General features: G+C 39.6%; 1 protein-coding gene across 9 annotated transcripts in view; it reads left to right on the top strand.

The window, feature by feature from the left end:
- Positions 1–25,672, top strand: part of PRUNE2 (prune homolog 2 with BCH domain) — a 260,827-nt gene that overhangs the window by 27,461 nt on the left and 207,694 nt on the right. For all 9 annotated transcript variants that reach the window (XM_076008613.1, XM_076008612.1, XM_012759788.3 and 6 more), the window contains exons 2-4: positions 17,517–17,621; positions 20,136–20,338; positions 21,832–21,998. In XM_076008613.1, coding sequence (XP_075864728.1) covers positions 17,517–17,621; positions 20,136–20,338; positions 21,832–21,998 — 475 coding nt within the window. The remainder of the gene's footprint in view (positions 1–17,516; positions 17,622–20,135; positions 20,339–21,831; positions 21,999–25,672) is intronic.

A 25,672-nucleotide genomic window follows, 5' to 3' on the forward strand; every position in this document is an offset into this window, starting at 1 on the left:
TCATCATGTGCAATTATTTCTTTAACTTAATGAGATGTGTAGAAAGAACAGTAGAGGCTCTTGCTACTTCTCAGACTGGGAAGCTTCCAGCTTTCTTCTCTTGAAGCAAGACAAGTCATCCCCGCATTTAGGGCAGTTAATAGCTCTTGTCCTATGTGCTCCCACATGTTCTTTGGTGACTTGTAATGCAGAAGTAATCATACTGTGTTTGTTGCAGAGTGCAGAAGAACTTTAAAAGAAAGACTGGTGTGGTTTTTTTTTTGGTTTTTTTTTTGAGACAGAGTCTCATTCTGTTGCCCGGGCTAGAGTGCCCTGTCATCAGCCTAGCTCACAGCAGCCTTAAACTCCTGGGCTCAAGTGATCCTTCTGCCTCAGCCTCCCGAGTAGCTGATACTACAGGCATGTGCCACCATGCCCGGCTAATTTGTTCTATATATTTTTAGTTGGCCAATTAATTTGTTTCTATTTTTAGTAGAGACGGGTCTCGCTCTTGCTCAGGCTGGTCTCAAACTCCTGACCTCGAGCAATCCACCCGCCTCGTCCTCCCAGAGTGCTAGGATTACATGCGTGAGCCACTGCACCCGGCCTAGACTGGTTTTTGTCCATCACTGGTCTGTCCCTCTTCCCCCATTTCCTAGTAGAGACATTCTAGAAGCCCATCTAGGGGCAGGGAGCTGAGGAGGAGCTCAGGGAGGGTGGGCTGAGGGAAGGGTTTGGAATGTGCACATGAGGATGCTTTGATGGCAGGGCTCACTGATGCTTCACTCAGAGGAAGTTGTGGGAATGAGGGGACAGTGCTCCCAGGGGCTACCCTTCCGGTTGGCAATGCCTCTGGTAGGTACGGCGTGGTCTCTATTGTTCCTAGGTGGAGCCAAACAATGGAAACCTAATGTGCAATTGTTTGTGCTAATCTGTATACATATTGATTGTTTTCATTTTTTATAACATCACTACCTATAGTGAAATCTAAAAAAATTATCATAGTCATTTATATTTGCCTCATTTGCCCCAAGTAAGAATTGACCACTGTAATTCATGTCAGTCATGGCCAGCAGATAGAGTGAGGCAGGACTGAGCAGGGCCTTGGTGGCACAGGATTACCAAAAACACTGAGCATTGCTGTCAGCCAATGCAGTTTAGTGGAGCGGTCACATGCACAGGTTTGGGAGAAGACGGGCTTTGGTGATCCTTGTTCTAGAACGGTTACCGCAAACAGTCTGATGGGCAGTCTGTCACGTAGGGACAATGTGGGATTTCCTAGCTCAGGGTTCTGATAATGCTGAGAAATGATGCCAGGCTCAGAGAAACCACATGATCAATGTTAGCTGCTCTGCCGTTGCTTTGGAGGCACCATTCACTTTGGATTCCACCTGAATGGCGCCCCCTGGAGTTGTGTGATGATGAGGTACTCTTTGTTACCACCAGCGTTATTAACTAGTTGTTGCCACTTGGGTTTCTGTCTCCAGTTGCTGGATTTTGCCAACCAATTAGCGGGAAGGAGGGACCTCCCTACACAATGGTCTCAAACTCGCCATGCCTTCTCTTGCTTTCGCTCCGCATTGTGCATTGTACCTCCCTACGACCATAACCACAAACTAACCCATCATACTTTTTTTTTTAAGCATCTTCTCCCTCCTTTCCACTCTGAAACTCTGAAGAGTAAATCAAATTATGAGTGAATTAAAAAGTCATTCTTTATTACAAAAAAAAAATTTGGAGAGTCTTTCTATTTTTCTTTTGATAACAGTTTATATTTTAATGTGACTTGCAGGGTCTTTGTTGCTATAGGCTTCTGAAGCAGAAACAAAGAAACCAACAAAAACAACTTGGGAGGGAAACATAGAGCAGGACTTTGGTCTATTAGAGAAGATAAGCAATACTTTCTTAACCCAGTTCAAGATCACTGCTAAAATGCTATTACTCCTTTGTGTCTTCAAACCATGGATTCACTTATATAACTGCTATTTGGAGAGTAATTGACAAGTGTTTATAATAAGGCTGTTTGTTTCTACATCAAGAGAAAAGCTTCACATCTATGCCTTAAGCAGTGGGTTTACATTGGTTTGCGTTGGTAGAAGTGTTGAGTTACTACCATGTTTCCCTGAAAATAAGACAAGGTCTTATATTTATTTTTCCTCAAGAAGACACCCTAGGGCTTATTTTCAGGGGATGTGTTATTTTCTTTTTAAGTACAGTACAACAATCTACATTTATTCACATATAGTTAAGTTGTCTTCTTCTGGAACATCATCATAACTCTCCAAACCCCGAATTCCATCCTGAATTTCTTGCAACTCTGTTTCATTTAGAACCATTGGCCCCAGTCTCTCATGTAGAGCAATAGAGCTCACATGGCGCAGATGAGAAGGGCTGCTCATCTTCTTTACCGCTCTGCGACGAAATGCATGGGTTGTGCAGATACGATACGTAGCCACGCCCATCACTAGGTCTTATTTTCAGGGTAGGGCTTATGTTGCGCAAATGCTTAGAAATCATGCTAGGGCTTATTTTATGGGTATGTCTTATTTTTGGGGAAACAAGGTAGTAGTTCTAGATATTTGAAATTTTCAGAGTGGACATCACAATATAAAGAAATTGATATATAATATTCTGGTTGTTGTTAGAATTCTAGACTCCTGCTAAGGAAATTACTTACAGGAGTACCTTAAGGTAAATAAAATGGTAAGAAAATTCCAAGTCTTTAATTAAGTGTTTTACATAATTCATCACTGAAGATAGCCAATAGCTCAAGATGAATAAAGATTTATTATAAAAAAAAATTGATTGTACAAGATATATAAAAAACTTTAAAAGCTGATGCCATCTATTTTACAGCTATTTATTACGGTGAAAAGATTTGGTAGTCTGTTGCATTTTTATTATGTATCATTAAGGTTTCCATAATACTTTTATTTTTAAGTCTTTTGCATTTTTTAATCTCTGGATATGTATTTTTTATTGAAATTCCAACAAAAAAAGTAAAACAACAAAATCTTCCTCTACTATAACAGCTTTCTTTTTTATGTGACTGATTTATTTAGAACATCAAGGTAGAAAAAACTTGTTCAAATGTTCTGTATCAATCTATTCAGTTGGTTATCTCTCTTAAAATTACAAAAATAATATTCAAATTGATAATACTAAAATTTTCCAATTGAAGATCTCTATTTGGAGACTCTAGGGAATTCTCTCAATAGAAGAAATCAGACAAAGGGAAAATGTTTGGGCAACTGAAAAATATATTATTTACTACTTAGAATCATAAAATCATATTATCCCACTGTGGGAACGATCTGATGCTTGGAAAACTTGAAACTTTACACTGGGAAAGCTTGCTCTTGCCAGAGCGTGACATTCAGTTAATGTTAACATGTTTATGCTTTTAAAATATCAGTAGAATAATACAAAATTTACATACACATGTATTTTTATCTCCCTCTCTTCATCTATATCTGCATCGTAATACACTATTCTGTGGCCCACACTGTGTATTTTAATAAACGTTTATTGAATATCTACTATGTGTCAGGTACTATTTGGTTTTAAAAAGCATTTTCTATTTTGCAAAATATTTTGAGAGAGAGAGCAAGTGAGAGAAAAAAAGCATGCGAGGTCACCTGGAAGGTGAGAGTTCTTCCGTCACTGAAAAACACACAGTGTAATAAATAATGGCATCATTAAAAAGTGTCGTCTTTGCAAAATACAGTAATTGCCCTGCATATCCCTTGTACATTTCCCCCTGAACCTGCGTAACCGCACCGTGCTAGAAACGATCGTCTCCTCCCGCCTGCTTGCAGACGCTTATCTGTTCATTACTGTCATGTCTGAGTGGGTTTCAGACATGCCAGGTGTGTGGTGTCACTGGCCTGACGTCCGTTCCAAACGCAGACGTTTACACTCGTGAGTATTAAAGCAATAGATCTTCCTTATGACAACAGAAAGCTGACTGCAGAAAAGCAAAGCTTCTGGGAAAAGTCTTCTGAGTGCATCTTGGCTTGTGCATGGGGGGAGAAGACCTGACTAATTAGCTCCAGCCCTTCTAATCAGAAGGAGCAGAAATAATTAAAGTACCTGGAGGAAGATGTGCCACACAGCGGCAGGCTATGGAAGGGGCGACGCTTTAAGAGGACCTGATCTTAACACGGGCTCACGAAAGAAAGTTCTGGAAACGTAGTGCGGAGTGACAGAAACATTTTTCTCTTCAAGGATCCATTAAAGAAAAACTAAAATATTTATGAATGGCAGTTTTTCAATAAAGTGAAAATATTTTAATCTAGAAGAGAAGGTAAAGTCCTACAATTATGCCAACTTTATTTATTTATTTTTATTTATTTATTTTTGAGACAGAGTCTCGCATTGTTGCCCAGGCTAGAGTGAGTGCCGTGGCGTCAGCCTGGCTCACAGCAACCTCAAACTCCTGGGCTCAAGCAATCCTCCTGCCTCAGCCTCCCGAGTAGCTGGGACGACAGGCATGTGCCACCATGCCCGGCTAATTTTTTCTAATTAGTTGATCAATTAATTTCTTTCTATTTATAGTAGAGACGGGGTCTCACTCTTGCTCAGGCTGGTTTCGAACTCCTGACCTCGAGCGATCTGACTGCCTCGGCCTCCCAGAGTGCTAGGATTACAGGCGTGAGCCACCTCGCCCGGACCCAACTTTAAAGTAGAGAAAAATAACAGCAAAATTTAGGACTGTTTATTAAAATATTAGCCTTTAGGGTGAATTTGTAGAGAAGTCCTAACATAATTTTTTGATTGTTACTGTATGTTGAGGCTAAGTGGGCCAGATGTTACCCGTGCCTGGGCAGAGTCCAGCAGGGGATGTGTAAATGCCCCTATAAATGTGATTGTTAAACACAGGTGGGCTTCCATCTTGCAGAATTCCCTGATAGGTGTTAACAGCGATGCCACTTTCTCTTTACTCCCACATGCACCTCACTCAAGGGCTTATTAGTAACGGTGGGCACAGGAAGTGGAAACAGACACCTGAGAGTACGCCTGGACACCTATAAAGCAACTTCATCGCTCATGTCTGCACAATGACGAGCACTTTGTTTTTCAAAAGGTTCTGTATTTTTAGTGGAGAGCCTCGGAAATAAATGAGTTTGGAGGGGTGAGGAAAGACAGGTAAATTGAAGAAGTTCAAAGGGCATCATAAGTGTTGTTATTTTGGATCTTTTCCCCTCTGTTCTTGATATGTTGCCATAAAAGTCCTATGCAAACATTTAGTGCATGTCATGTATGTATGATATTAAGGGTCATACTAAATTTTTCCTTGATATATTAGGAAAGAGTTTATAAAGAAATCTCCCGTCTACACCCACCCTGTATACAGAGTGTGTTTCTTTTTTCCATAGATGGGGAAAGTGTGTTTGAATGCTGTAGTGAATCAAGAGTGGAATCAGAATATGGGACTATTGCTCTACATCTTATAAATTGTTTTTGACTTAATTTGCAGCTGGGATAAACATTGAGATCATGTACTCAAGAGGGTAGGGATAACACTGGGCTGTCAAGATTAAGAAAGAAAAAAAAAAAGCAAAACCACAGAAGAAAAGCAAAGTGAAGGTCCTGGTCCTTTATCTTCCTCCAGTCACTTTTCTGATACTGAATCAGCCTGACAGCCCTTGGAAGTATTGCTGATGCAGCCTTAAATTCTAAGTCCACTGAGAATATTTTCTTTGTTCGGTTGTATCGCGGAAGATCCTGTTTGAAGCGCGTCATGGTGGTGTGTGATCTGTCTGCGTGGTCTGAGCAGTTTGTTGTTTCTTTGTTGTGTACTGGTGGTATCAAAAGCACTGCCGTTCTCCTCTACCCCCTCCCCATAAGACAAAAGATGAAAAAGAATGCCCCAAACAACATACGACATACTCAGGGACAGGGTGGTGGCAGTGGTGTGGTGTCGTGGGAGAGGACAGAGTAGTAGGTAGGGGAGGAGAAAGGCACATGGGGTGGCACATGAACCGTCCTTCTGTTTTTGTCATTCTAATCCCAGCCTAGGCTGTAGCTGCCCAGGAACTCAGAATTCAGGCTCCCTATTTATTGCTTTTGTTGGGTCGTAGTTGTCTGTTCTTGGTTCTTGGTGTGCTCTTGGCCAAAGAATGATCAGACACACCAAAAAGCAAGGCAAGAGTGAAATGAAGTTTATTGAGGAAGAACAAGATAGGTTCCCAGAGCAAGATACATTGGCCTCAGACTGCCATAACAAAACAGCCCCAATTACGGTCTGGAGTCCTGTTTTGCATTGCTTAGGCTGGGCCCTTGTCATGGTTCAAATGTCACCATTGAACCAATTCAGTGGACAGTTGGGAGTTATGTAACCTGAGTCTTACTTTGCATGAAGATCTCCCATAAGTCTCTCTGAAAGCCCATTTGAAGGGAGTGAGCTACAATGTGGATTAAGCTAATGACATGATAATTAGCCTCAGGTTGTTCTAAATCACCTTCCAGACCCCTGTGCTGCTTGGCCCACAGGCTGGGGAATCCTCTGCATTCTTTTGCAGGTGGCAGGTTAAATTCTGATGAGCATATTGGTAGGGTGTTCCCTCCTCCCCCAAGGTGTGGCAATTGCTTGGGGCATCTGCCTTTGTGCACAGGAGGGTCTGAGGTCCCTGGCTATCTACTTAACACTTTGATTCATTCTCTCTACAAATACTTAGTTGAGTGGTTTTACCAAGCACAAATCTAATTGCTGGTTGACCTCTACGGATTGAAACCAAAGACATAGTCTGACCAGTGTGTACTCAAGGGCCTGGGCTTTTCATAAAGCCGGATGAAAAGGGCTTTCCCTCCCTCCTACCCCTTCCTCCTACCCTCCCTTCCTCCCTCCCTCCCTCCCTCTCTTCCTCTTCCTTTCTTCTGTTCTATCTCTCTCTTTCTCCTCCCTCCCTCCCTCCTTTCCTTCCTTCCTTCCTTCCTTCCTTCCTTCCTTCCTTCCTTCCTTCCTTCCTTCCTTCCTTCCTTCCTTCCTTCCTTCCTTCCTTCCTTCTTCCTTCCTTTCTTTTTCTTTCTCATAAACCTCTTTGCCCTTTTGACCTAGTCTTATTTTTTATTCTTTAACTTTTCAAACATACACCAGCAGAGAGGCCAAAAAGAACTCTACAAGCCCATCTCCCAGCTCCAAAAATTACCAACATTTTGTGAAAAGGGCTAAATTTGAGTACTTAACAACCTTTGAGGGAAGGTAGTTGTGTGTCTTATTTTCATTTTATTTATGAATAGGCATTAGGAAGTTATTTGAGCTTTACTACATATTTACCACAATTTTTCCACTGAAAGAGACACTATGTAACTGTAAAATATCAATAAAAAATGCCATGTGAAATTTTGGAATTCCTTAGAAATCATTGTGCAAAATCGGTGCCTGGGAACAAAACCCCAGCAGCTCTGTTATTAATACATAAATACCCTTTTGTCTTGAAATCATTCAGACTTAAATTTCAGAACTACTTTATGCTGGACATCCCTTAATCACCCAAGTTTTGGGAAATAGAGCTAAGTAACACCTGGTAGCTAATTGCAATTATGCCCTTTCAGTTTGGTGGTTTATGGATCTGCTTGAGGGCCCAGGATTAGGCTGGATGGATATACGTGTGTTAATATCAAGTCACATTTCCATAGAGGTCTATAGCGCACGTGTTCACGCTGCTTGAGATATTTAAAAATAAAATTATTTCTCTATGTGAAATTAAAAAAAAATAAAATTATTACAACTGTTATGTCTTCAGAATAAAGAATAAATTAGAATTTGGTATTGAGGCAAAAAGTATTTTAAGTCTTGAGAGAAAAGAGGGAAATAATTGATGACATAATACTTCTAAAATCCATTACTTAAAATATCATTTTAATACATTTTTTGGAACTTTACACCATAAGGTAGGCAGAATGTATGTGTCATGGTGCTCTGGGGTATATGCATGTGTGTGTACGTGTGTGTACAGAGAAAGAAGGAGAGAGAAAAGGAAAGAAAGAGTCTCCACCACCAATGAGAGTCTATTAAGCTCGAGAGAGGAATGATTACTTATAGCAGGCGTCCTCAAACTATGGCCCGCGGGCCACATGCGGGTGTTTTTGCCCCTTTGTTTTTTTACTTCAAAATAAGATATGTGCAGTGTGCATAGGAATTTGTTCATAGTTTTTTTTTAAACTATAATCTGGCCCTCCAATGGTCTGAAGGACAGTGAACTGGCCCCCTGTTTTAAAAAGTTTGAGGACCCCTGCCTTATAGCCTGTAGTATAATTTTTGATTTTTGTGCTATTAACAAGGTGTTATTCCATGGTACTGTTATTTCACGAACATGACAAAGAAATGATATAAAGTCAAAAACTTTCTCCTGCTCCGCTGTCACATCTGATATCATTGTTTTCAATAGCAGATGTTGATTTGAGTGTCTCTGCGTGCAGCATGCTGCCTTAGGAAGTCTTGTGGGTACAAAGTTCAGGATGTGTCCAGGGCTCTGTGGGAACCATCAATCTAGAGGAAAGTGGATTACTGATGCTGAATAGCTGATCCCCAAATACATGCATGACTAAGAACTAAAGGTTACACACAACAATTGCAGAGAGTTACTGTTCAGTTTTATTTGCGTGGCTGACACCTGTTTCTCCATGCTCCACTGTAGAAGCAGGACATTGGGCCGAAGAGGCAGCATGTGGATTTCAGATGGGCAATGCAGTATGCAGTTATTGCCTGCCTCTGCTGTTCGCCTCTCGGATCTCATTGACTTATCTGTAAAAATCAATTTCCAACCTTTGTTGGTTGTACAATGACTTCACTAATAGTCTTTTGAGTATATTCACCCCAAACATTCATTCTGAATTCTAGTCATATATTACTTGGCTAGCATATAAGGGACATTGTAAAACATATTTTAAAAAACAGGAAATTTCAAAGGACGAGATAAATTGATGTTTGCATTGTTTCTTCCCTAATTACCTCATTTTAGAAATTGTTGAAGGGTTTCAACGAGGTGAATCCTAAGACCTATTTTAACTCAAGACTTCAGCAGATCTAAATAATGTAACACCAGCAATTCTCTCTGAAATTGCTGCTTGATCTAGAGCAACTCAAGCAGTACTTCTCAAAAACCAATTGCAAATGTATTCTGCAGTTGACAGGAGCCACATGGTCCTTGGGAGCTTGTTATGGGTCCTCTTTAAGGCAATGTTTCCCCAACCCAGGTGCTTGTAGGAATAAATTTTAATTTTTTGCCAATCTGATAGGCAAGAAAAAAGACATTTTATTGTTGCTCTAATTTGCATTTCCATGACTACTAATAAAATTGAGTATCTTTTCATATATTCATTTCTTGTTCTGTTAATTGCCCCGTTCACATCTTTACTGATTATCCCATTGGGATTTTTCTCTTTTTAAAAACCAATACGGCCGGGCGTGGTGGCTCGCGCCTGTAATCCTAGCTCTCTGGGAGGCCGAGGCGGGCGGATTGCTCGAGGTCAGGAGTTCGAAAGCAGCCTGAGCAAGAGCGAGACCCCGTCTCTACTATAAATAGAAAGAAATTAATTGGCCAACTAATATATATAAAAAAAAAAAAAAAATTAGCCGGGCATGGTGGCGCATGCCTGTAGTCCCAGCTACTCGGGCGGTTGAGGCAGAAGGATTGCTTGAGCCCAGGAGATTGAGGTTGCTGTGAGCCAGGCTGACGCCACGGCACTCACTCTAGCCTAGGCAACAAAGCGAGACTCTGTCTCAAAAAAAAAAAAAAACCAATACGTAGGAACTTTGTGTTTTAGAAATATTGCCTTTTAATGGCAAGAGGGTACAAATATTATCTTCTATTGTGTTGTTTCTCTTTTACCATTCTTTTTGGTACTATTGTTTTACCAGATTTTCCTACTTTTAAAGACATTTAATAATGACATGTTTGATACCTTAGATTTAATTTTAAGGTTGCATTATTGTTTTGACATGAAGCAAAGCAGAGGAGTAAATGCAGTGCAGTGAGGAGCTGGGAGACCTAGGCTGTTTTCTAGCCTAGTCTGAAGTGTATTATTGCAACATTTTCAGGAAGCAGAGTAGGTAGATCGGGAATAAGATGGTACAGAGTGTGCTGTTGTTCTTTAGTGCTCAAAATGATAATGTCATATTAAATAATGCATGCTTATTGCATACTTAATGCAATTTATGGAACAACTTGTTCAATAGATGCCCAAGGCCAGAAAACAAAATAGTATCTTATTGATGTTACCAGAGTTGAATATGTTAATAATATTTTAATAGTTTATTCATCACTGAGAGTAGGATAAACACCCTAAAACTTAAGCAGAGAAAAATTCACAAAATAATGTCTCTATAGAAAGACAATAGTATTTTTGTGTTCATGTAAAAAAAATGTTCTAAAGCATTCATAATCATAAGTACAAATTAAACAACATTAAGGCACAATTTTACCTATTAACATGATAATGCTTAAATATACAGTTGAAGGTTAAGAATTAGATATTTCTTTGGATGGGAATACAAATTTCTACAACCTTTCTGGTGAGCATAAAAATACTCACATTATTTGACCCAGAAATTTAAAATCCAGGAGTTTATCCTGAAGAAATACCTAGGGATGGACACAAAAATATTATCTTCCAAATATTTACAACAGCCTTATTTAGACTACTAAAAATGAAAATAAATTATATCTCTGACAATAGAAGATTCATTAAATAAATTACAATGTCCCATATTAAGGAATACTGTATTCATTAAATGTCATAATCATTCATCCATTCATTTTTTAATAGTTATTGAGCATGTACTATATGTAAAGCAGTAGGCTGGTGGCTGGGGTTACAAAAACAAACAGAAGTCATCTCTGGCCATCATAACATTTATAGTTATAATTTTAAAAGAACACAGAGTGTTGTTAAGTTAAAAAAGAGAAGTTAAACATATTATGTATAATATGATCATAGTATTGCAAAAGAGAACACTCATAGAAACATAAATAAAAAAGATTAGAAGGAATATATTCAATCTTCATAGTAATAAACATAATTTTGGGAATTGAGGGTTCTTTTTCCCCTGAGTTTCAACATTTTCCAAATGTTTCATAATGAACATATATTATTTTATAAAGTAATTAACATATAACCCTTAGACGACAGGATATAGGGTTCTATGTACACATAGCCGGAGTGTTCTTTCTCATTTGGCCTTGAAGACTCTTGTGTTGCTTTTGACATTGATCATTTAGTAAAAGAAACTCTTCTAAGCTTTTTCAAAAATTCAGTATCTCTTAGTGGTTTTGAATGACTCCAGCCTGGAGGACTAAGTGCAGTAAAGGGGCACAAGACAGTACAAGGTCAGAGGAAGCACAAGGATTGTGGACCCAGAGGCATGTCCCTGTGGGGCTAGGTGAAAACAACCACAGCTCTTGAATCTGAAGAGGGAAAGGTTGAGAGTTTATAAAAACCTATAGAACCATGGAGGATACTTTCCTAGAAGGGGCATCTATTTAAGCTGGAAGAAACCAGTCAGTAATAAATGGATACATCTCCCCCCAAAATGGGATAGCTGGAAAATGAAAACATCTTAGGAATCTATGTAGGACAGTTCTCCTGAGAGCTCTTCAGGGAAGATAAGAATTTGAGGGCACCATCCCTGACTTTTTGAGGTTGAAGTTGTGGAAGAAAAATAATGGTGCTGCCCCCCAAAATTGTCCTTTGAAGTCACTGTCAGAATGAGAATCCTGAACAAAAGTACTAAAAATTAAATGCTCTAAGGAAAATAATTCTTGCATAAGTCATTATTGTGATCCAGAATATGCACAGAGACTATATTTGAGGTCACTTCACTGCACTTGAGAACACTGTTTTCAAGACTGGCAGCAAACAGGCCTAGGAAGTATAGATTAAGCTGAGAAGGCAAAACAGTAGTTGAGTCACATCCCATGCTCCAAGTTAAAAGGAGCCTGGCCTGAAGGCAGCTGGAGACTCAGACTGCTCATCCAAGAAGGGCTTCTGGCAAAACTTGGATTTAGGTAAGGAACCTCCCATTTCCCAACCCCATGGCCTCTTGCATGTGAAAACACAGATGGAGGTGCAGGTGCACAGGGCCTGAACTATTGATAGCTGAATTTGCTCAAACCGGTCCCTTATCTCTCCCAAAGAAGGGATTTTAAATTTCTTATAATCTTATCATTACCTGGAGAAAGTTTGGGGCCCAGAGGCAGAGAATGGTCCTAGGAACCAACAACAAAGAGAAATTCAGGCATTCTCAAAATCATCCTCAACCCAGGGCCAGTATCAAGAGGCATGCCATTTGTTTACCAAAACGAACAAAGCATGTGGCTTTATCTGCACAGGGCAGAGCTGATGGAGGGGAGGGGTTGTCTTTGTCCTTGGAGGACCAGGTTGCTCTGGGCATCTGAGTCCTTGCTGTAGCTCCATAAGCTTCCTTGTCCACCCTGGCTTTCCTAGCGACTGTGACTGGGGAGTAGTTGGGGATCTACAGGCTCACAAGCAGCGTGTCAGTGTTCCTCCTTTCCAACCTCAGTCTTCTTATTGAGAATCGTGGCAGCCACAGGCGCAGGGGGGCTTCTGCACAGGACCTGGGGGGCCCTTTTCCATACCATCCCCAGCCAGCCTTCTGGAAGGCAGACCCCCTCATCGACTTGGGGTTGGTAAGTAGCTCAAATTGCAACTCATGTCTAAGCCCAGCTTTCTTCGCAGATACCATCCTATCATTTTGGAAGGCTTTTGCCTCCTCTGGTTTCTGTATCTGTTGGTTAGAAATAAGAGACTTAAGAAATGAGCCTTGCTTTAGTGAGGAAAGCCAATCTCCAACTTCTGTGGGCTTTGCCTATAATATGTTTGCAACAAAATTCATTGCAATTAATTATTTTTGAAAAAATGTTCATAAAATTTTTCAGAAAAGAGAGTTGGGGAAGATGAGTATTGGAAAGTCATAGCATAACTGTATGGCAAGGGCCTTTTGATGAAAAGGTTTATCCTGAGACTCTAGCTGTGGAAAGTTATAGGCAGGGGCAACTTTGTTTCTAAGAGGGGGGAGGTAGGAAGAAGCAGATGGAGGGCCCGGTGGCCCCCTCCTCTTTCTCATTGATTCTTCTGTTTTTTGTGGGTAGGTTTGAAAGTGCTTTTGCCTAACAAGTGCAGCTTCCTTTAATGGGCAGTTGAATCTGAATGTGTAGGCATTTTGCTAGCTTTTTTTAAAAAAAGATAAGAAATGAACTTCATTAAGAAGTCTCATTTTAGCGGTGTATAGGATTGCACTTTGACAGCATATTGTGATCTGGAATACTGGCTTGGTCAATATATTTTCTTTTATCCATTGATTGCAGAAAGAGTCTGTCCCTCTATTTGGAAGTGTATTTACATGGCAAAGTAGTATAGTATCTATTGCAACCATTATCATATTCCATTTTGTACTAGGTTTGGGCAGCACTGGGTTTAGGCATTGGCAAAGGGTCACCTGTCTCCTGAGGTTCCTTAATGCTTGGTGTGCATGTGCTGATATTAGGGAATGGGTGTTTACTTAGCAGAACCAGTCACTCCTAGTGAAGAGTTTACAAAGTTACATTTAGAAAATGTTTACACTGGGTGGTGATTATTTGTTGAACATGCCAGGCCTGCTGTCACCTCAGGGTCTTTGCACTGGCTCTTCTCTTGGCCTTAAGTCCCGCTCCCTGATTTCAGATCTTTATGCAAATGTCACTTTCTCAATGTGCCTCACCTTAGCACACTTTATCCTTCTTTCATGATTTCTTTTTCTGCATTTATCATTATCTGATTATTTGGTTCATGAGATCTCCTTGTGCTAAATTGCACGTGCCATGAGAGCTGGGATTCTTGTCCATTTGGTTCCCTGCTGTATCACTGGGGCCTAGAACAGTACCTGGTACAAGCAGGGTTTCATTGGTTCAATGACAATAATAAATTGAATTGATAAAAATTGTACATTTATCATTATTATTATTGTCCTTGTTATCTAGGCATGATTTATCTGTTTGTGAATAATCCAGAACCCAATCTGAACTGTGTTAATATTTAGATTGAACATCTGTGAGTCTCTGGATATATGAAGATGTGAGCTAGGAAGGAACCCACAGACCTGCAGTGAGCGGTGCAGAGTATCTCTCGGGTCAGGAGTCTCTGCTGAGTTCCACGGACCAGGGTCATTGCTGCCCATGCAGCTGCACCATTGCCGCACCTGCAGCTGCACCATTGCCTCAGAGTGGACCAGTGCCACGGGGACCTCCTGTTACCTGTCTCAGACACCCAAAATCAGCCCCCAGACTTTTCTGCCTTGGCTCGAGCCCTGTGCTTGCTCTGTTCTCACAGCCAAGGTTGTCTGTGGTGGAAAACTTGAGAGCAGGGTCTGTATTGTCTGGTTCTTGACATCAATTTGAAGAGGCAAATTCGGCCGGTCGCAGTGGCTCACGCCTGTAATCCTACCACTCTGGGAGGCCGAGGCGGGTGGATTGCTCAAGGTCAGGAGTTCGAAACCAGCCTGAACAAGAGTGAGACCCGGTCTCTACTAAAAATAGAAAGAAATTAATTGGACAGCTAATATATATAGAAAAAATTAGCCGGGCATGGTGGCACATGCCTATAGTCCCAGCTACCCGGGAGGCTGAGGCAGCAGGATTGCTTGAGTCCAGGAGTTTGAGGTTGCTGTGAGCTAGGCTGACGCCATGGCACTCACTCTAGCCTGGGCAACAAAGTGAGACTCTGTCTCAAAAAAAAAAAAAAAAAAGAAGAAGAAGAAGAGGCAAATCCTATACATTCCTGGAGCTCACCTACAGGGTGAGTCTATTTGACTAATCTCATGTTTTGTTCCTCCACGCAGGCAGGAGTCTGTCTGAGCATGGTTACCTTTTGCTGCCCTCCAATTCTCTCTTATCAGTGATTGCTGGTGGGCCCTGGGCACTTAGCAGCATCTAAGATATTTTGAGTTGGAGCCTTTTGAAAGCTCACTGGCAGGCACCAAAGGTACCTTCTGGTTGGGATGCTCTTTCTATCTGGTTGCATTCTCAGCCCGGCAAAAATTTCCAGCCATATTTTTGGATTGTGGCATGCTATCTGCCTTTTTACAATGACAGCATATTATATTGGTAATGCATTAACCCAGGAGTACTCATTGGCATATTCTCCATTGGAATTGCTGGGGGAGAAGCAGATAGGTCCCCTGAGAACCTGGGCACCAGGATGGTACATTCTAATGGAGGGGAGTGGTGGGGGAAAGAGATATTGGAGCCTGGAAACTGTGGCATTGACTAAAGATGGCACATGTGGGTGAATGGCACTGGAAATAGAGGAAATGAGGAGAACTCTCAAAATTTTACACCAGGGTCCGCTGTGGCCCTGAAATGATATGTATCTTTTTCTCTTTAAATGGAGAGGGAGGAATCGATGACGATTATCTTAGAAGGTTCCTGAGTTGTGAGAGTTGGTCTAGCATGCTTTGGGTTTACAATCCTCATTTAGCTCCTGTTTTTTCTTTTTTTTAAGTAATAATTGGGGGTGGCCTTGGCAATGAATTGCACACACATCTTGCAACGTCTCCGGTGTCTTCTTTCGTGTAAGTTAAGGGTTGAACACAGAAATGTGTGGAAATGATCAAGCCTAGACAAGAAGCAAATAGGTCGACTTTGGGGGTAATTTTGATGGTACAAGTGTCTGAAGCCTTGCTGTATGTAGCGTGCATGTTTAGTGTTCTCTTTTCTCCCTTAATGCCAGTGCTCGCTTGTTGTGTAGAGGGACACTGAAGTCATATGGCATTGTGGAGTCATTATGGCATTAGTGCAGGGCAGGGGAGACAGGGCTCACTGCACTGGGTCATGGATTCTGGGAACAAACCTGGCCTCATCGCAGACTCCTCTGACCTATAAAAAGTGTTGTTAATCTTCTTACTGTCTGCCTTACAAGAGACAGTAAAGCAGAGGAAGAGAAATGAGGTAATGTCTACTTAGACCTTTGGGCTTCTCGGAAGAACAGCATTCTGCAGTGATATGATTTCCTAATGCATTTGTTTGTGTTATAATGGAGTGTAATTCCATTTACCTAAATTTCTTTAGGTGCTCCTAGAATATTTGACTGTCTTGCACAGGGGAAGCAGCCTAACTCTGAGAGTGAGAACTGAGCCTAGACTAGAACTCTCAAAGGATACTCTGCAAAGTGAACCAGCTATAAATTTATGAGGTTGGGGAAGGAAACTGGGAGAAGAGGAAGAAATGGGAGCTAGTTTTGGTGGTGATGGGGAGAGGGGCTTGTAATTATCTTCAGAGGGTTTATATTAGGCTTTTAAATTATGTTGTTTGACTAAGGATAAATATCTTAATATTTTTTAAAAATGTAGGTTTATTTTGGTTTAGCTATATTTTATATAGGGTGACTCATCAGCACCATTGATCCTGCTAGCTTTGTCTATAACGATAGATTCTTTAATCCAGTTCCCTCAAAGATTTACTTTATTAACTTTCTTGGGCTACAGACTGATTGTTTATTAACTTGTTTCTGACTCTGATACCAGCAGTTCCATACAAACATTAACGAATGTTTAGATCCACCAGTAAAATCCCTCCTAGGTTATTAAATAGTGCTTTATCTTGGTTCTGCACATAAAAGAATAAGTCTTTTTTATTAAAACAAATAGTCTAAACTTTTATATAGCCTTTTGGAGCAGAAGTACAATGAAGTTGGCTTTCTGGTCAGTTCTAAAATGAGAAGTTAAAACAAATGATGAAAAGTGGGGAAAGTATACATGTGTCATCTATGACATACTATAAAGATGTTAATTTATGTTATAATTATCTTAATTGGACAGTTGTGCTATGGAATTTTCTAGAAGCAGTTGGTTTTTTGGAAGTTTCAAAAGAAGGTCAGCCTTCCAGAAAGAAATTTTCAGTAAATGTTGAGTTAACCAGGAAAAAACAAAACAGTATGCCTTCTCTTCCAGAGAGGTGACTATATACTTTGTAAGAGCAATTAATACTAATCATACCTCTTTCTTTGAGAGAGGAAAGTTTTCAAGTTTCATTTACTAAATTATAGAATATAATGCAGAGAACATATCCTGTTATCCAAAATGTGACGTGAAAAATAAATCCTTACCAAATTGCATTTATTTGCTTACATTGTGTGCCAGAGAGATATATGAAAAAAGTCACTTTATATCTTAAATTAGGAAGAAAATCTTACATGAGGAAATAGTATAGAGTACTATGCAACTGCTCCTTAGAACAAAATGATCTTTTACTAAAAAAAATTATGACTCAACATACAATTAATATGAAGTTAAATTGTGAATAATCTTAATAAAACCAATTTTCTCTTCCTGACAATTTATTAGAGTTTGAGTGAACATTTCAGAATGTTAAACATGTGCAATTTTTATGTTCTTATGTAAAATTTCATGATAAATTTATGATTTTCTGCCATCATGTATGACTATAGATAAGGCATACTTAAAAAAAGATTGAAAAATTTCCTCTTTATATAAATCCGTCATTGGTTAAACCGTGATGTTTTATCTGAATTTGTTTCAGAATCGAAGCAAACGCCTGGAGAAGGTCCACGTGGTTATTGGACCCAAATCGTGTGACTTGGATTCTCTCATTTCTGCCTTCACCTATGCGTACTTTCTAGATAAGGTGAGGAAAAAAGGATTATATTTTTAATATTTTGTATTATTATGTAGCTTTTAAGAACAAAGATTTTCCAGAAACAAAAGGACCTGTCAACCTAATTTTTCATGTTCTGGTTTATTGTTGCAGGGAAACAAATTATTATAATCCATTAATCAGCAAGTAGTACTTATTGAGCACTTCCTATATGTTAGGCATTGTTCTAGTTACTTCTTACCAACTCTCTTTATAAAACATTGCTACAATAAGGTCAAGGCTTTCAAGTAAAAACTTTAGAATGTTTATAATAGTTGATTAATTTTATGGGAATTTAGGGAACTAACAAAAGTAAGGAGCAGAATTTCTTATTTTCCTACATCATCGTTATTGGATACTCTTAAGAGTAGAAAAATACGTACAGAATAACTTGTGTGAACATTACATGAACCACAAAGATGGTAAATTATATTTACTATTTACTACTATCTATTTTACTTAAATTTAAAAAATCACATTGGCTAGAATTTTCAGTGGCAGAGGTATTATATGTCAAATCTACATCTTGTAAACCTTGTTTGGTTTTGTCTTTAGCCCTGACTTTGTACAGCAAGGTCATTCTCAGTTAGTGATGATCCGCCTCGAGGGAGAATCTCTCATATGCTGTGAAGCATATGACATACCTATAGAAGTGGAAAAGACCTTTCAATAAATTGCTTTAAAACCTCAATCCCACGATACTGGGTTTTATTACTTTAAAGCCTAAAAATGTACATTATGAGTGTTTGGGTGCTATTTCCAATGTCACACAATGTTTAATTTTTCAGAGTCTGATTTGTTTTATTCCAATTTTGTTTGGGTCCTTGGCCCCTGACAGTATGCATAGCTGCTCTAGAGCGATTTAAATTCACATGAAACCCAGTCTTCCAGAATGAGCTGTGGGTGGCAAAAACTGCTCTAGGGCAGCAGCTGACAAAAATGCCGGGTAAAATATTCTCATCTCTACATGTGGGCTTTATCTCAAATTTATCTTAAAATTTGTTGAACTTTACAAAGGAGATTAATTGGTATGAAGAGATGAATGGGCTTGTGCCAAGACATGCATATTGAACACTAATCTTACTAACTGGTTTTTTGACTCCTAGAAAAAAAGTGTTGCTTGTCTAGAGAACATAGAGTTGACTGAACTGGATTGCTTTTTAGACTGACACTGGCATGGACTTTTAAGGAAATTATATAATAATAATGACACCACCACCAATGTCATTGAATGACATACTACAATGTCTTGAATGAATATAATGACATCTAACAAAAGGGACAGGAAAAGTAATTTTTTTTGGTGGAGGGAGTAATTGTGATAGTTAGATAGATAGATAAAAATGAGGAGATGTGGATTCTTTTCTTCTTTGAAGGCTCCCACTGAGTGTGGAGACAAATGTGGAATTACTGAAGGGTCACATACTGAGAATTTTGTCACTTCTCTGTGATTTTCTCTCAGTTTACTGGGCTCCACCCCCTGCTAGTGGTCTATGTTCCCATTTAAATTTTTTTCTGAGAATCTCACTACTTCCTCTCAGAGGATTAACACATAAGGAAAACACAGAGCTTTGCAGTTCCGTATGCATGACCCTGTTTAAATCCTTCTCACTCTGGGTAAGTGAGCCCCTTCAATAGTTAAGGAAAACTGTGAGAGGAAAATGGCCGCTGTCTCCCAGCAACGCCCGGGGCTGTTACCTGGTTCTGCTGACACCAACTTCAGAGTAGGTCCTGACAGGGTAGGTTCGGGCCACATGCTCTTGACTTGTTTCTTTCTTTTTCTTTTTTTTTTTTTTTACCTTTTTTTTTTTATTTCGGCATATTATGGGGGTACAGATTTTAAGGTTTCAATAAATGCCCTTGACTTGTTTCTTCAGTCTTCTCCTCTCAAGAGTTGGCAAGAACTCTTAATTAATTGTGAAAAATAACTTGCCATACACAAAAAGTTAGTGATTATTATGCAATTGCGATTCAGTATTAACACAACAGGTGGAAGAAAACCCACTTTGTTGGAATGGCTTTGTACTTTGTGTACTATAGTAGTGGCTGATTCATTTATTTCATTCAATAAGTATGTATTTAATGTTTACTATGTGCCAGACTGTTTTATGTACTAGAAACATAGCTGAAAAAAACAACCAAAAAAACTTGCCTTCTTAATGTTAGAAAGGGGAGACAGAAGATAAAGATGTTAAGAAAAAAAAGAAAAATATATATATATATATATATAAATCGTAGAGGGGTTGAAGTGAGATAAAATATTTCAAGTAAGGCATGAGACATTTCAAGTAGAGTAATAAGAGTTTAAATAATATTAGGGGCCACTTACCAGTGGGTAATGCTCTACTAATTGGGTTCAGGAAAATTTGGTTATGAATGTCACATGGTTTAGTGAGGCCAAAAGACTTACATTCCCTTTAGCAGCTACTCTCCGGCTAGAGGAAATGTAGTTGAACCCTTTCCTCATGCTGTTTTCAGTGATTCAACCAACTTTTTTCTTGGTAGGTAGGTCCACCTGGGGTTCTCTGTTTACCAGTCCTAAACATACCAAGAACTGAATTCATCTACTTCACCGAGACAAGATTTATTTTAGAAGAGCTAAATATCCCGGAATCATTCCACATATTCCGGGATGAAATTAACCTGCATCAGCTAAACGACGAAGGGAAGTTATCTATAACACTTGTTAGCAGCAGCGAGCTGGCAAGGTAAGACTCAGTGGGAGGCGCTGGTTGTTCAGTGGCTAGAGGAAGGTTCTTCTGGGCAAAATGTCACCTTGTTCAGGATGTGTTTGGATTAGGAGATATGTTCAAATTAGAGGACACCCAAAGGAAAGGAAATGTCTTTTTCTTCTCTTATGGCAAAATTTGGGCTATGCTGATCCTCTGTTTTTACTTTTACATTTCAAATGTGACATCTTTAAGTGGAAAAATTCTTGTAAAATTAACCAAAATTATAATCTTAAAGCATTTCAAACATTTTCTTAGAGCAACACAATAGTCTTTTGTATTGATGCTGAAAGTGTGTGACGAAAATTGAAATTAAACACTAGATAAAACCGAATAGTTCTTAAGAAAGAAATCTTAGTAAAGTGAAATGGAAAAATATGTAGAGATGACTATGAACATTTGATCATTGGTTTGTTCATTCACAGCATTTTGTAATATAAGAGAAGGGTGGATTTTTGAATATTCATTTGTTAAGAGTTTAAACCTCTTATTTTACAGATAAGAAACCTGTAACTCAGTGTTGTAAATGACTTGCCCAAAGTATCCCTAAAGGTTATTCAAAATAATCATATGCTCGACATAAATTTATGTGTTAACTTTTTCAAACCAACTAATGCAAATAGACACAGAAAAAGACAATGCTAGAAGCCATTGTGTGTGTGTGTCAAATTCCGAGGAAGAGTTTTGTTACCAATTCAAATGGAAAAATTTATGCTGATTTTGAGACTAAAGTGGTGAACTCTGGCTTTGGGATTGTTTATGAAACAGAATACTTTTCAAAAATGAACTGAGATTTTATTTCCTTAATTGTCACTCATTTGTTTTTGACAGACAGAAAGAATAAAGTTAGTTTCATCCATATCTCTCTTCCTGCCTTTGGTAGACTCCAATTCTATCTCACATATAATGAACAATTCTTGAAATAAATAAGCACAGTAGTATTTTTTCTATACCACAGTGACTGGATGTGCAAGCTTTGGATCTACATTCTCAGAGTTTCAATACCAGCTAGTCTACTACTTATTCATGTGACCTTGGACAGATGTCTTAAACCTCCCTGTGCCTCAGTTTCCCCATTTGTAAGGTGGGGGTTTTAAGAGCACTCATTTTTTGAGGTTATTTCATAGTATAAAATATAATAATACGCCTAAAGTATCTGTCATAGTGTCTGGCCTGTAGTAGAAGCTCAATGAATGTTAGCTATCATTATTATTTTTCAAAGTGGAACAAGAGATAAAGCTGCTAAGGTATGAAGGTATCTTAAGATTCTTGGGGAAGAGAAATGAGTTGACACGAAATGTGGAAACACGGAGACTAAGGTTCTATTCTTCCGAGCCACGTGAAGTTTACCTCACATTTTTGGTTATTGAGAGGAAGTCATTTGTGCGAGAGCGGAGATGAAATAATTCCAGAAAGTGAGAGGAAAACATGCCATGTCTCTTTCTCTTCCTTCTCCTCCATCTGCTTTCCAGCGAGGACAAAACTTTAGAATCCGCGGTCGTCAAAGTCATCAATCCGGCTGAGCAGAGCGGGGCCAGGTTTGAGCTCCGCGAGCCTTCCTCTTCCCTCCTCGTGCTGCAGGAGATTCTCCGGGAGGCGCCCGAGCTCCTCACCGAGCAGCTGGCTCAGCTCCTCAGAGGTGAGAGACGGCGACTTCCATTACGCTGCAAGGCTTAATGGAGTGTCTCTGGGCCTGCTCATGTAGAAAGAGTGTGATCCATTCTTGGGTTAACAATCCCTTTAAAGACCACGGGAAGCTTCATCAGAGAGGCAGGGAGTAAAGAGTTTGTTAAAGAGTAGCATTATACGGAATATTAAAAATGTGCATTTAAAAACAGGCACGAAGGGCCTTTGCTGTTTCACCAGACAAGAATATGAAAGGGAACTGCTTGCACCGCTGCCGGGGAGCTGGAAAAGCCACTGTGGCTGCTTTAATAGCTCCCAGAGGTGATTCTTGCCCCCAGACAGAGTGAATTCCGGCCAGAATTTCGCATTCCCATGTGAAAATATCATCTGATATTTTTACATGCTTGGTTTCTACAATACTGTGTGGATGGCAAAATGCATACCTTTCATTTTGGCGATAGTGTGTCAGGACTTTTATATTCAGATGTCACCTCCTCCCCTCCCCCCATCTTGTCACATGTTCCGTCTTCACTTGGCCTGTTTTCAGCCCTGGGGGTCTGGGCACACGCCCTCAATTATCAACTAATCTGCCTTCCCTCTCCATTTGGTGGAGGCCCCTGCTTCCAAAGAGTAGTTTTTAAGCTAGACATTAGCAGTCGACTTTGGTGTCACCAAATGACCACAAAAATTCAGTTATTTTATCACGTAGGACACTGCTCTGGTTTTCTATAAGGCTTTTTTTTTTTTCCTTTCAATAATTCATTTTGAACATGGTAGACAGATTTTTCTCAGAAGTGTTTAACACAGGAAAGTGAAAAACAGTAATGAACAGACTGAAAGAACTAAACAAAGACTAAGAAAATGTTGACTCTACTTTTTTGAGGACTCTTTCCTTCCTTTGTCTCTATCACAATTTGGAGGGGAAAAGTTCCAAGAGTTTTTATAACTGATGCCCCCCGTAAAGATGCCTTAAATAGTTTTCTGGCAATGGATGTCTGTAAAAATGCTCTGCAGGAAACTGTGCCCTCAACTGAAATAAGTAAACAACCATTATTTCTGCAACTGAGCAGAAGGAAAATTAAGGTAATTGGGGGTCTCAGCCGAGAGGGAAGTTGTTGGGCGGCGCAAATGTGTGGTGCAGGCAGGCACTAGAGAAGATTTTGTTTCAATATCTTGTAAACTAAGAAATCTGGTTAATTGTTAAAATATACATGTGTTATTTAGTGGGAAAGAAATGTAGCCCGTCGTTGATTCTCTATAAATAGTAAAATAATATGAAACTGAAATACGTTGGCACAGAGATATGACCTTATTGTTATTGTTGATGATGATATTCAGGGAATGAAAAGGGATGCAGACCCTTTTGTTAATAACCTTGGTGTGAGTTTGCAGGGCTACCAGGAAATAGAGCTATGGCAAAGGGTTTTGTTTTAAGAAACTCAGAGATTTTTCATAAGGTTAGGCTTGAAAAATGGCATTGGGAAGGCTGGCAGAATGGGGACATCACTTCCTTGTCACTTGGAAATTGGGAGGATGAACAGCCTCTACCTGTGACAGCCGGATTCACTAAACCCTGGAGGCAGAAGAGGTAGGTGGCTTATTGTGATGAAAAGAGGGCTCTGGAGACCTTTGGCTAAGGCGTGTGTGTGTGTGTGTGTGTGTGTGTGTGTGTGTGTGTGTGTAAGATGGAGCATCACTGAATAGTTCTGGCAAGAGGGAACTGAAGAATGGTGATCCAAGGAGTCTTGACTTTAAAGAAATAACTCAAATGTTCAGAGGTAAAAAGTATTTGGAGGCAATAGGTCAATTTAAAAAAGCTCCTGAATCTTTAGTAAATATGAAAAAAGAATGATTAAGTCCAATTTTGCTATTTTCACTGAACTCAATTTTAGATTTTATAGTTTTTCAATCATGTAGTAACATTGAACCTAAGAAAACTTGATTTCTCTGTTCCTATAAATAATTTTAGCATTTTTTAATTTTCATAACATGAATAGTTCTCTTTCTAAAGGGTTCTTTTTATAAGCAGCTGTGATGTTACTTTGTATTTTGGGGTGCTCTAAATAATCATTAATTTGATACACATTTCTAGAAGGTGTATTTATGTATTCTTCTAGGTCTTAAAAGAACGCAAACATTTTATGCACACCTTTGCCATAAGGAATTTTAGAAAATGTCTGTTTTCAGATGTCGTGAGACTAGATATTTATGGTTGAGACTTGGAAGAGTCTTTAAAAGCATCATAAGTAGACCTCGGTGGAGAGTGTATTATTATAAACTTCTTACCAAAGAAATCTGAATTTACTATGAGCTAAGTAACTTATCAATTTGATTGTTCTTTGCTTTTCATTCCCATGGGCATAGCCTAGAACATGTCATATTGTGGCATGCTGGTGAGCTATAAGTGGATTTCAGGAGGGTCAAGATACTGATCCCCTCAGTTCTTGGGGGAGACCTTACGTATACCACTTAGCCTGCTGTGCTGAAAAAAAAACATAATTTCAACGTGTTCTTTAATGTGCAAAAGGTTGGGCTTACTTTTCATTAGCTAACTTGCTTGTTAGCTCCCTTTCCTCTGTTCAATTTCTAAGTATTGGAGCGCACTAGAATGCATCCTGGGACATTTTTTTTTTTTCTATACATATCTTTAGGTGACTTCATCTAGTTCCAAACTTTAATATTATGCACAGGTTGTGACTCTTTGTATTTCCAACCTCTCTTTAGAATTCCGGATAATATATCCAATGCCCTGTGACATCTTCACTTGCATATCTAATGAGCACCGCCCCCTTAACGTGGCCGCAGTGGAACCCTCTAGTCCCCTGTACCTCCAAGCCTGCTTTTATTCTAGCTTCCCCATTTCAGTAAAAGGCCCTGACAAATTACTCAAGCAGCAATCTAGGAGTTGTACTTGATTCTTTCCTCCATATTGATCCATCAGCAAGTCCTGCTGACCCTCCATCTAGGACATAATCTGTATCCACTCATGTTTTCCATGATCACTATTAGTGACCCAATCCAAGCCGCCATTCTGTCTCTCCTTCAGTACTGCAGTAGCTGCCTGAGTGTCGCCCTATTTCCTCCATAAAATCCATTGCCTATGAAGTAGTCGGAATGACCTTTTAAAAATGTAAGTCAGGTCATACCAATCCCCTGTTTAAAATCCATCACAGTCAAAATTGAAGCACCCTACCTCTACCCTTAGCAACCATAGCATCACCTCTCTTCTGCCTACTCTGACACCATCTGATGAGATTTCACCCTTTTCCAATTGTGTTCCAGGCACAAGGACCTTTCAGATTTTCAGCTATGTCAAATTCTTTCCACCTTTGAGGATTTCCTTTTTTTTTTTTTTTTTTTGAGACAGAGTCTCGCTTATTGACCAGGCTAGAGTGAGTGCCGTGGCGCCAGCCTAGCTCACAGCAACCTCAAACTCCTGGGCTCAAGCAATCCTTCTGTCTCAGCCTCCCTAGTAGCTGGGACTACAGGCATGCACCACCATGCCCGGCTAATTTTTATATATATATATATATTAGTTAGCCAATTAATTTCTTTCTCTTTATAGTAGAGACGGGGTCTTGCTCTTGCTCAGGCTGGTTTCAAACTCCTGACCTCGAGCAATCCGCCCGCCTCAGCCTCCCAGAGAGCTAGGATTACAGGCGTGAGCCACCGCGCCCGGCTACCTTT

Source organism: Microcebus murinus, chromosome 12 (assembly GCF_040939455.1).
Source record: "Microcebus murinus isolate Inina chromosome 12, M.murinus_Inina_mat1.0, whole genome shotgun sequence".
NCBI lineage: Eukaryota > Metazoa > Chordata > Mammalia > Primates > Cheirogaleidae > Microcebus > Microcebus murinus.